This window comes from Schistocerca piceifrons, chromosome 4, assembly GCF_021461385.2.
Source record: "Schistocerca piceifrons isolate TAMUIC-IGC-003096 chromosome 4, iqSchPice1.1, whole genome shotgun sequence".
Taxonomy (NCBI): Eukaryota; Metazoa; Arthropoda; class Insecta; order Orthoptera; family Acrididae; genus Schistocerca; species Schistocerca piceifrons.
Window position 1 is genome coordinate 74,163,254 of NC_060141.1, and position 12,795 is coordinate 74,176,048.

General features: G+C 41.2%; 1 protein-coding gene across 7 annotated transcripts in view; it reads left to right on the forward strand.

The window, feature by feature from the left end:
- LOC124794992 (protein phosphatase 1B) overlaps positions 1–12,795 on the forward strand; it is a 228,502-nt gene that overhangs the window by 10,541 nt on the left and 205,166 nt on the right. For 6 of the 7 annotated variants that reach the window (XM_047258742.1, XM_047258743.1, XM_047258738.1 and 3 more), the window contains exon 2: positions 5,551–5,979. In XM_047258742.1, the coding sequence (XP_047114698.1) occupies positions 5,587–5,979 (393 nt within the window). In that variant the 5' untranslated portion in view covers positions 5,551–5,586. Of the gene's footprint in view, positions 1–814; positions 1,025–5,550; positions 5,980–12,795 lie in introns of those variants that run through there. The other variant, XM_047258741.1, reaches the window with a different exon arrangement.

Consider the following 12,795-nt stretch of genomic DNA (forward strand, 5'->3'; position numbering starts at 1 on the left):
TAGCAGATTTGCCTATCAGCATTAAAGGCAGCTTGTGATTACGAGCAGCGTTGCTGCACACTAAAAAAAATCACACAATCTTTGCACATTTTAAAAGCAGGAGCATGGTCTTCTGCTTTGATGCCAAGCTTTTTGCTGGCAATGCTCTAAAATTAAGGCCAGTCTGGTCAGTGTTATAAATTTGTTGAGGAGAATACTTTCCCTCTCTTATCATTTTTACAAGCTCACCCAAGTAATTCCTTCACTGCATCAAGGTCGGAAGAAAGCTTCTCTCCAGTAATTATTAGCTGATGGATTCTATGACGTTTTTTTGAATTTGTCCAACCAACCAGTACTTGCACTAAAAGACTCATGACCATTCATTAACTTGTTTAGGTAAACATCTTTCTCCTGAACCAGGACTCCGCTCAAAGGGGGTTCCCTTTTTGTTTCCTGTGTAAACCAAAGGAAAAGAGCTTCATCCACTTTATCGTACTGTGACTGTTTCAAAGTCAGCTGAATTTCAAGTGTTTTTCCTGAAGACATTGCACAGGACTGTCCAAGCTTCACTTGGTTCTTCTTCCAACCACAAATGGTTGCTTTACCAACACCCAGTTCCGTTACCAGTTTAGATACAATCTCACCATTGTCTATCCGCTTCAAACCATTCAGTTTTTCTTTGAGAGTTAACGTTGTAGATTTCCAATTACTCATGACGAAATTATGTACACCACTACACCTGAACAAATACTGTTACAGATGCCAGCGATCGATAACTAACATAACCAAGCGCTTTGCGAGCCAACTGGCAGTGCACTGACTTCAGACAGTACAAAGGTCTCAACAATGCACAACAACCAGGGGAGGGAGTGAAGAGTGAGCCATTGTTCACACACTTGTTGCCATTTGTTACCATGGTGTACGTACTTATCTGCTTGGTATACTTCATTCGAGAAACTTGTCGCCGTAAGTCCGGCTAATCCGAACAAATCGGTAATCCAAACAAGGTACTGTCCCAATTAGTTCGGATTAATGGGATTCTACTGTAAGTACTGGCCATCAGTTCTGCCTAATAATTTATTATTGTTATTTTGATCTCTATAGATTATTTTTATTATATTTTCCCAGAAACTGTTAGTCCTGGTGAAGGTAGTGGTGTCATTGAATGCCAGTTTCTGCCAATTTTTAGTTCACATTCAGCTACCGCTGATTTCCTGGGTAGCATATTCAGAAGCACTTTTTATGAGCATGCTTCAATGAGCCTTTCACAAGTTGATATGTTTTAGCTAGAAGCCTAAAGATTGACATAATGTTATATCTTCAGAAGCTGCAAATCTCCCTGTCACTGAACCAGAGAACATCAAGAGTGTCAGATGTTTACTCTCCCTGTCAATGGTGCTACGATAAGCTTGATTTGTTGCGCAGAAGTGCTCTCTGATGCTGGAAATGTGGCAAGAGTACAGAACTGCCTAAGAAAAGTATTCTGTGAAATTGAATATGGGAACAGATGAATATTGCAATTAATTTTGGGAGGTATCTGCAAGCAGAACATTGCTGAGGAGGAAAGTAAAAAGCTTGTGTTCTTGCCATTCCATGGTTTGTGATGGGAAAGATAAGCCATCACCTGAACAGACATAATGTAAAGTCAGCCTCATGAGACATGTGAAAGAAAGTAATCAACTGAATTTAAAGAACTTACAAAGTACCATGTAAGTGCAGACAGTTCTATGGTAGATAGAACTTGTGCACAGTAGAATGCCAGATTGAATGTGAGATGTCTGTGACCACATTATCCAGAGAGACTTGTGGTAGTTGAACATGTAGTGAAAAAATTGATACAAAATTGCACTCAGTGTCACATCTCTATCATCACAAATGGTAACAGTTTCAAGTATAGTGTAGTAAAAGTCACCGTAGACAAAAACATAATGAATAACAACAGCAGTTTGAATCTGAATACAGAGTGGAACCCAACCATCATGAGATTAAAGTAGGCATGCAGACACAAGGCATAATAGTGCCTTATATGATGATGGATGAAGAACCGATGACATCAAAGCGTGTATCACTGCTATATAAGGTAACCAGAAACCACGTTTCAGTCAGTTACTATTTGAAATTTCTCATTTTCTACGCCATTAGCTCATCACGTTGTTTGAGTATCTGGATGTAACAACAAGAAATGATGTGAAATAGGATGAATATGTGAAACTGGTGATACGGAAGACAAATGGAAACTTATATTGACTCTGGGAAAGTGTAACATCTGTAAAGGAAACCACATAGGAGTGCCAGAGCAACTAGTTTGATGAATTTCGACCAATTACCATATATGAAACAGGAGACATTGAACACACTTTCTTCTTCGTACTTTCCTATCCCATCCTTTCCCCTCTGTTCTTTTTCTTTTCTATTCTTATTTCATACCTCTCATGATTTATTCATTTGCCTCCTTGGCTCTTTTTGCTCTGTTTCCTTTTATTTGTAGAACTTTGCCTTCCATAACTCATAGTGCTGTCCTCTTAAACCACTTGATTCATCTCCCCTGTTGAGTTTACCGTGTACACCAGTTATACTGCACATCAAAGTATCATATAAGTCTGTTCTATCTGTCTAAATGTCTCTCTGGCTTTATATTCAGGTATACTGCTCTAAATGACTAAAAGAGCTTTATAGATTAGTCAGACTATGTGGATGTTGTTAGCACTGTACAAAAAGAGAAGGTCTCTCTTTCTGATTTGTGGTAATGCAATACCAGACACTGTCTGCTGTACTTGAAAGTGTGGAGAAACAAGCTGAATGCTTCTATTGCCACTATCTCGTGAAAGATCTTTTTCTAGGAACTTGTTTCTTATCTTTTTTTGGCCCGATATCTAATAATCACAATAAAAGCCAGTAGAGTCTAAATACTGAAATTTAATTTTTTTTTTTTTCCCAGTTTGCTTCGCTGGTAACATTGTGTGCTCTGTAATTTTATCATCTTGCTGATGTTGATGTAGACATAGGAAACGTGACCAACAGTATGAGCACTTTCATGTGATGTTATTGGCAATTTTTTTCTAACAGGCTAAGCTACAGATCAGACTTTCACCACAACCAGGTTTCTTTAGTGCCACATTCGTTGGCTTTGCCACTCACAACCAAACTGTTACCTTCCAACCTAACCTGTAACTCAGGCTAAGCCTCGGGTCAGTCTGTCACCAGTTTATTTTATTTATTTATTTATTTATTATTTTTTTTCATGTCTTATTTGCTTCATATTCATTGGCTTTGGCAGCTAATAACTAAACTGTGAATATATGCACTAAAAAGTAAAACGACAGCAGTACACTGAGGTGACAAAAATCATGGGACTTCCTAACATTGTGTTGGGCCTCCTTTTGCCCACGGGGTGCAGCAGCTTGACATGGCATGGACTCAACAAGTCATTGGAAGTTGCCTGCAGACATATTGAGCCACGCTGCCTCTGTAGCCGTCCATAACTGCGAAAGTGTTGCCAGTGCAGGATTTTGTACACGGACAGACCTCTCGATTATGTCCTCTAAATGTTTTGATGTGATTCATGCCAGGCAATCTGGGTGGCCATATCATTTGCTTGAACTGTCCAGAGTGTTCTTCAAACCAGTTGTGACCCATTGTGGCCCGGTAACGTGGTGCATTGTCATCCATAAAAATTCCATCATTGTTTGGGATCATGAAGTCCATGAATGGCTGCAAATGGTCTCAAAGTAGCTGAACATAACAATTTTTGGTTGAACAAGAGGACCCAGTCCATTCCACATAAACACAGCCCACACTGTTATGGAGCGACCACCAGCTTGCACAGTGCTTTTTTGACAACTTGGGTCCATAGGTTCATGGAGTATGCACCACACTTGAACCCTACCATCATCTCTTACAGATTGAAATCAGGACTCATCTGATCGGCCCATGGTTTTCCAGTTGTCTAGGGTCCAACCAGTGTGGTCACAAGCCCAGGAGAAGGAATTTATTCTACTGTTAGCAAAGGCACTCGCTTCAGTCGTCTGCCGCTATAGCCTATTAACACCAAATTTTGTCACACTGTCGTAACAGATATGTTCGTCGTGCATCCCAGATTGATTTCTGTGGTTGCTTCACACAGTGTTACTTGTCTGTTAACATAGAAACTCTACTCAAATGCTGCTGCTCTTGGTCATTAAGTGAAGTCTGTTGGCCGCTGCGTTGTCTTTGGTGAGAGGTAATACCTGAAATTTGGCACTGTCAGCACATTTTTGACACTGTGGATCTTGGTGTTTTAAATTTCCTTATGATTTCTGAAACGGAATGTCCCACGCATCTACTCCAACTACCATTCCCCATTCAGTGTCTGTCAATTCCTCTCAAGCAGCCATAATCACATTGGAAACCTATTCGCATGAATCACCTGAGTACAAATAACAGCTCCACCAATGTGCTGCTGCCCCTTTTATACCTTTTGTAAGTGATACTAGTGCCATCTGCATATGTGCAGATCGCTGTACCATGACTTTTGTCACCTCGGTGTACGTCATTGGCCAAAGCCAATGACTTGTATGGAACATTCCTCTTGATCCGACATAGTGACTGTGTTTCACTCTTTGGAAATAGTGCTCAAGTTATAATATTGAAATTTATTTGTGTATCACTTATATGTTTAGTGACTAGTTGTTAAATGGCATCAAGATGTGAACATCTGTTATTCACTTCGTTGTGGGGGGGGGGGGGGGGGGGTGGGGACACACGTTTCACTGTATGCATTACTGCTTTTAAGGACTCCATAAATTCTTCAAATATCAGTATTTCCTGATAGATGTAACAATGAGAACTATATTATGTGGAATGTTTACACTGAAAGAGGGCAAAATATTGGATTTTTGTATCATTTATACATTTTGAAACACTGTTTTCATCACCAAGTCAGTGATGGTATTTCATGAAAATCTTCTTTTGTTTCAATGTCCAATTAGCAATATGTACTCCAAAAGCTATTTTTCTGTTGTACCATCCCTGTATAGACTATTTTTTTCTGAGGGTTGTCCAGCAGTTTTATTCTTATTGTTTTCAAGTAAAGCTGGAACATTCAGATAGACATTTATACTGTATGATTTGTATGAGACATCTGAAATTTGTGGTTCTTGATTGAATTGGATCTTATCAGAGCAAGATGTAGCGGTAAAACTAACACCAATAAACACACTAGAAGGAAAGGAAAGAAATGCCCTTTTGCTATATTGAGTGTATTTTACTATCTGCCAATGTGGAAGAAAGAAGAAGAAAAAATGTTGCTTTGAAACGATAGTATCATTAAAGTTTTGTTACTGTGTTGCAGATTTTCACACAGTTTAGTAGAGTAATGAATGACGTTAAATATATTGATGTCCTTGCAGAGAGCTGTGTTGGATAGTAGACTTGTTCCCCACTGACTTCAGAGATATAGAAGTTAGTTAATAAACTGTAAGATTGTGATACTTTATTTATTGTATTTTTTTGAGTATATTAATAGTGAAGAACCAAAATCTCTATGTTATCTCAACTGATATCTAAAGACTTTAATATTTCAATTGCTTACAGATGAAGGATCGTCATAGGTAAGACGAATCTGACAGGATGGGGTCATTTCTCGACAAACCGAAGACTGAAAAACACAATGAACATGGCTGTGGGAATGGGCTGCGTTACGGTGTGGCGAGCATGCAAGGTTGGCGTGTCGAAATGGAGGATGCCCACTGTGCCGTCACAGGTTTGGGTGAAGGACTGGAAGATTGGTCATTCTTTGCCGTATTTGACGGACACGCAGGGGAGAGAGTGTCGGCACATTGTGCAGATCACCTACTTGAGTGTATAGTGGGTGCAGAAGAGTTCAGAAGTGATGATGTAATAGAAGCAATACGTGCTGGTTTCCTTCGTCTGGATGCCCGCATGAGAGCCCTTCCTGAGTTAGCTAGTGGTGAAGACAAATCTGGTTCAACAGCTGTTTGTGCACTTATATCCCCACACACGGTAAGTTATTGTCAGGTTATAAGTTTCTAGGTTGCCTTGTTCATTAGAAATGACATAAATGTAAATCACTTTTAGAATTTCTGTAAAACAGAAAGTCTATAAAGTTCCTCTGATATGGCAACAAAGTAACATATGCTACAGTGGGGTGCCAAATTGTTATACTTACTGAATGGACAAGGCAGTTTTATCATGCAACTTTATTCTGTCATTTTTAATGAACTTAAATTTTATTCATCACTTGTATCACATTTCTGTGAACTTACTAACCTATTTGGAAGTTAAAATAAGTTTTTAAAACATAAAAGTCATGAAGATAAACGAAGTGTTTAGTGTTCAGTATGCCCTCATCTAGCTGTAATCAAATCTTTAATTCTCCTTGGCATACTCATAATACATTTCTTAGATATATTCTCCAAATCAGGTGTCCTATGCATGCTTTGTCAAACTTTTCCTCCAGCGTGTTTCTGGGTATATCGTCCTTTGCAGTTTCGCGCTAGACCTTCGCAGACATTTTCAGTTGGGTTGAGGCCTGGTGAGTTCCCCGACCAATCCAAACCGTGAATTACAGTCTCATTTGCATATTTAGTCACAGATTTTCTCTTGCGGCATAGTGCAGAATCGTGGCTATAGGGGTAATTGTTGTCTGGCTCTGGGGAAGAAGTCGAAATTCCAGTACTGACCTGTACTGATCTTGACAAATCGTCCATTTCACAATATAAAGGCATCCATTTCCTTTGCTACTTTTACAGACCAAACTATTACTGATGGAGATGCTTGACTTGTTGAAGTATGCAATCTCTGTGGAATTCTTCATAGCTCCTGTATCTCTCTAATTCAGTTTTGTCTTGCAGAATTTGGATACGTGTTTCATCAGAGGAGCAAACCTGAAAAGAAATCATGTCATATTTGGAAGCCTCTCTTATTATAAAAGGAGGGGTTGCATGATATTATAGTTTAGTAACCTTATTCCAGTCATCCGCAGTCCAGTTTTTGCACATTTGGCCCATTCTAGTTATTTTTGTTTCATTACTGTGTTAAGTTTCTGCTTCTTGTTGGGATGATGACATCACAGCCCCTTTTCATTGAACCTTCACTGCAGAGTACAGGTATATATAGGCACTACACCATCCTCCAACATGTTTTTAATCACCCATATTAGTTTTCTTCAGTTTTCCGCTACCATTTGCCTTATTACTCTTGTCTGTTCTTGGGAATGTAATACGTTTTTGACTTCATTTACCTTTCTGCTGTGTTTTGAAGTTTACTTTTTTTTTTTTTTTTGATCTGTGGATTGTGAAATCCCTTCCGCATGAGCAATGTATCACTGGCTTTATTGACAGTGTGACAAAATATTCAATTTTCTGGCCTTATTCCACGGAGCAAGATCAATACCTTTACTCATATCTTAAAACATTCACAGAGAAACCTTATTCAGAATTAAAGAACTCACTAAGGGTTACAACATGGACTACTTTGCATAATAATGTAATGAATTGCCGAAAGCTTGATAATAATTGAAAAAGTTACCTATCTTAGGGATACTGTGAATTGCATAGTAGAGGTTATGTGCCATTGTAAAATTTTTAGAGTTTCTTCCTGCTCTGTTCACATATGGAGCACGGGAAGAATGCCTCTTTACACGCCTTTGTGCAAGCTGTAATTAATCTCATCTTGTCCTCACAATCCCTATGCGAGTAGGGGATTGTAGTATATCCCTAGATAGATAATTTAAAGCTGCTTCTTGAAACTTTGTAAGTAGTCTTTCTCGGGATGGCTTTTGTCTATCTTTTGAAGTCTGTTACTTCAGTTTCTTCAGCGTAACTGGGTCAAATAAACCTGTGCCTGTGGTGCTGCCCTTCTCTGTGTACGTTCGGTATCTCCTTTTACATGGAGAGGTCCCCTGTGGAGGGACTGACTTTTTGAAACAGTCCAATATGGTAATGTAGGTTAAGGTGCAATGGCTTGCACCCTACAACCATTCACCCTGGTGGGCCCTCGTTTGCGAGTAATCGACAAAAAAATATTTAGGAATTTCATGTGCTGCTCCATAGCCTTAAAAATGGTGCCAATTTATAGACTGGTTGCTTAGTGTAATGCTTAAGGTACTGACCTCACGAGCAAGAGGTTTTCGGTTTGAATCTTGACAGATACATTGATTTTTTTATCTTCAAATCTTTATCAAAATGATTTTATTATTTTTATTCGGTTAATTGGTTTACTTGCAGTTCCTTTTATATGTATTCATTTTATCATTTTAATCAACTTCAGTTGATCATATTTTTTCTTCCTATCATTCTTCTTCCACAGGGAATCTTTGTGCATCCAAATTTTATTACATTTATTTATTTAGCATAATGTTTAATCATTTGAATATGCCAATATGTTGGTTAGAAAACAAAAGATGAAATATCTATTTATATTGATTGAGCAGTTGTGTCAAGAAAGTATTTTTCATTACAAGATGTACTTGTTTTTGGATGGCAGTCTTTATATAAACATATGAAACGTGAATTCTTATTATGCTATGGACAAAATAACATGGATAATGATTTAAACGAAAGCTGAGTTAAGTAAAACGAAAGTCAAGCAAAATGAGAAATAGAAACAATGAATCCAATGACATGGGCGAAAATGTGAGATGACAAAATGGAACAATTAAAGGAAGTTCATACATAACAGTAATCAAAATCACATGAACAGGGGTGCCACATGGAAGAAGACTGATAGGAAGGGTAATGATGCATTTCATATGATGACTAATATGTTGTGGCACATGAATGGAAAAAAATACATTTAAACCAATTAACTCAATGAAAATAATGATAAAAGTCATTTCGATATAGATTTAAAAATGAAAAAACTTCCAATGTACCTGATGAGGTTCGAACTGAAAACCTTTTGGATGTGAGATTAGCACCTTATCCATTATGCTAAGCAAGCAGTCCTTAAATTTTTAAGCTATAGAGCAGCATACAAAATTCGGAATTTTTTTGACAGTTATTCGCAAATGACAGGGTGAATGGCTGCAGGTTGTGAACACTTGGAACTTAACCTAATTCACTGTATAAACTGTTTGTGAAAGTTGACACCACTGCCAGTGACTTCTCCTTATTAGTGCTGTTTAGTATGGGTCTGATGCACTTGATCAGTACTCAAGAAGAGTTGCACGAGTAATTTGTGAGCAATCTCCTTTGTAGACTGATTGCATTTTCCCAGAATTCTACCAATGAACTGAAGTCTGCCAACTGCTTTACCCATGACTGGGCCTATGTGAGCATTACAAATTATTTAGGAATAAAGGAGACGACTGACCAAAAGGCAGAAGTGCTGCACCATCGATAGGTTCACAAACAAAAGGTATAGAACTTTGCTAGCTTTCAGAATGAACTTTCTTTTTCAACCTTGCAGGGAATACATGAGTACATGTGCGCGCCTACACACACACACGAAACCCTGTCTCCCTACATTGTGCTCAGTCAACCATATGTGAGCATTCCATTTCATATCATTACAAAGTGATACACCAAGCTGTTTGTATGCGTTGGCAGATCCCAGCTGTGACTCACTGATATTGTAGTCATAGGATGCTATATTTTTTCGTTTCGTGAAGTCCACAAATTTACATTTCTGAACATTTATCGCAAGTTTAAAACTTACACTACTTTGAAATCTTATTAGGATCAGACTGAATATTTTTGCAGCTTCTTTCAGACTGTACTTCATTATAGATAACAGCATCATCTGCAAAAAGTGTGAGGTTACTGACAGCCAAAAATATTTAATATCTCAGGAACTACTAAAATGACTGTTCGAATACATTATTTAATGGGCATACATTGTCGTCAAACAAACAATATAAGAAACTTCCTGGCAGATTAAAACTGTCTGCCTGACCGAGACTCGAATTCGGGACCTTTGCCTTTCGCGGGCAAGTGCCTGCAATCTGCCAGGAAGTTTCATATCAGCGCACACTCCGCTGCAGAGTGAAAATCTCATTCTGGAAACAATATAAGCTTGTGTATTATTCTACATTGCTGTAGAAACAATACAGCTTGTAAATTTTTGTGTAGCTTAGAGTAGGCCTACTTCAAAACTTCATGAACTACATGGTGAGCGTACTAATTTAGCATCCAACTGGAAAATTATTCTTGAAGACTAACCTTTCCAATCACATATGATGATCCATAGATAGAAGTGTGAAATCGTCATTATTATTGTGCACATAAGACGGGGTTGGAACAGTTTTTGTGCAGAGAAAAACACGAAATGCACTGTGACATTATTGATTTGCTCTCCATCTGCCATACTCCCTTTATCCCAGTCGAAATGTTTTCTTTACCTCTTCTGCCACATACCAATGTGGAAGTGTGCTCATCATGGGAAAATAGTTACTGCTTTTGATATGTTTGTGAAAAACTGATACAGAAACCAATGACAGTGACATGTTTTGTGTATAACACTGTATGAGTTTTATTTCGCACTGTCAGAATTAAAGTTTTGGTTGCTGCTGTTCAGCTTCTCAAACACCACAGTACTCAATGTGATATTTATTGAGGGGTCCATGTTTATGTATACTGGAATTAGGGGTTCAGGGGTTAGAATAGGCCCGCGGTATTCTTGCCTGTCGTAAGAGGCGACTACAAGGAGTGTCAAACTTTTCGGCCGTCTGTGATGTTCCCCTGTTGGGTTTGACCGCCATCTCTCAAAATTTTTCCGAAGAGCGAGCCGATTGGGGAAGGGCGCCTTACTTGGTGCATTGTGTCCATCTAGTGATCAGGCCTTTCGCCAGCTTCTTTGTCGTTGCATTGCAGTCCTGCCCGCTCTCCAGCTCTTGGGCATGGATACATTCCTGCGTGCACTTTCCACCTTGCGCTGTGCAGTGCCACTTTCTGCGCTGATGGCGACCATGGACCACATGTCACCTAACATCCAGCACGGTAGCCAGTCCGTTGTGGTGGGGCCGCCATGTACCCTGTTGGTTGTAGCCCCCTGACAACACAGGGATCGCTCTACTGATACCTGCGCCGTTAACTCCCCACGTATGCCAAGGAGTAGATGCCCGTCTCCCATCAGGACTCCCGGCAATGGCCATACTGCCAGGTGGCTATTGCTGCGGCTGGGTGGCGCCTGTGGGGAGGGCCCTTGGTCGGAGTAGGTGGCATCGGGGTGGATGACCCGCAATGAAGCGTGGTACATCATCTCTCGCTGGCGGCCAGCCGCCAGCAGTCTCTAAGCGTTCTCGGGCTCAATTTAATGCTCAGAAGTACGATCCGAAGACGTTCCCCTCTCTGGCCACGCCGTGGGAGGAGCGTAAGTCTCAGGATGGAGGTAACAGTTATTCGCCCCGATTCTTAGTTTGCACGAGAGCTGATGGGGAGTCTTTTCTATCCACAAAGCCTCAGTTCTTCGTCGAGCATTTAGAGGACAAGTTTGAGGAGGTGGAGGGCTTGTCCAAAATGCGCTCTGGGTCAGTACTGATACAAATGGCATCCTCCGCCCAGTCACGCAGGTTACTTGCTTGTGACAAGTTGGGGGATGTTAACGTTACCATTACACCACATAAGAGTTTAAATATGGTCCAGGGTGTTATTTTCCATAGGGACCTACTTTTGCAGTCTGGTGACGAGCTGCGCGCCAACTTAGAGCGTAGAGGTGTTCATTTCGTCCGGCGCGTTCATCGGGGTCCGAAGGACAGTCAAGTTGCTACCGGTGCCTTCATCTTGGCCTTCGAGGGTGATACATTACCGGAGAAGGTCAAGGTGATGGTCTACCGTTGTGACGTCAAGCCCTATATCCCTCCCCCGATGCGGTGCTTTAAGTGCTGGAAGTTCGGCCATATGTCTTCCCGCTGCACTTCCAGCCTCACATGCCGAGATTGTGGACGCACATCACATCCCAATACTCCATGTGCCCCGCCTCCCATCTGTGGCAACTGCGGAGAGCATCATTCACCTTGCTCGCCTGACTGCAAAGTCTTTCAGAAAGAGCGCAAAATCATGGAATATAAGACCCTGGACCGGCTGACCTATACTGAGGCCAAAAGGAAATATGACAGACTCCATCCTGTGAGAATGACATCTTATTACGCAGCTGCTACAACAACTGTGCTAGCCCCATCAGTTTCGAGACTTCCAGCCAGCTCGATGAGCAGTACGGCTCCTCCTGCCCCCTTGCCCGTGGGGGGGGGGGGCTCTACCCAACCGGTTGCTCTTGCACCACCTACCTCAGGAGCAACATCCTCCCACCCATCGGGGACGTCCGTCCCCGCTTCTCAGCCGGAGAAGCGTCTAACTTCTTCGGCTACTCTCGCCCGAAAGGGTTCCCTTGAGTCCCTCCCTTCCCAGGCTTCCACCAGCGGGAAGGATGACGGCCAACAGTGGCATAAGTCCCCACCAGCGGCCGGGCATCGGGCTTCACGATCCTCCTCCGTCCCGGAGACTGATTCGGTGAAGCCTTCCCAGCCGGTGAAACCCAAGGTTCAGCAAGAGAAGTCCAAGAGAAAGACCTCTAAGGCCAAAGAACTTGCGGTGGCGCCGACTCCACCGCACCCTTCGAGCTCTGCGTCTGAGGATGAGGTAGAGATTCTGGCGTCCGCTGAGGACCTTGATCTCACCGGATGGTGATGTCTCGCAGCATGTCCTGGCTGTGCTGATAGTCCAATTGCCGCCACCTTTCTTGCTATTGGGCGACTTCAACGCCCATAACCCTCTGTGGGATGGGTCAGTGCAACAGGTTGACGTGCCACTGTTGAGCATTTATTGTCGCAGCTCAGTCTCTCGATTTTAAATGATGGTGCCTTCACACACTTCAGTGTGG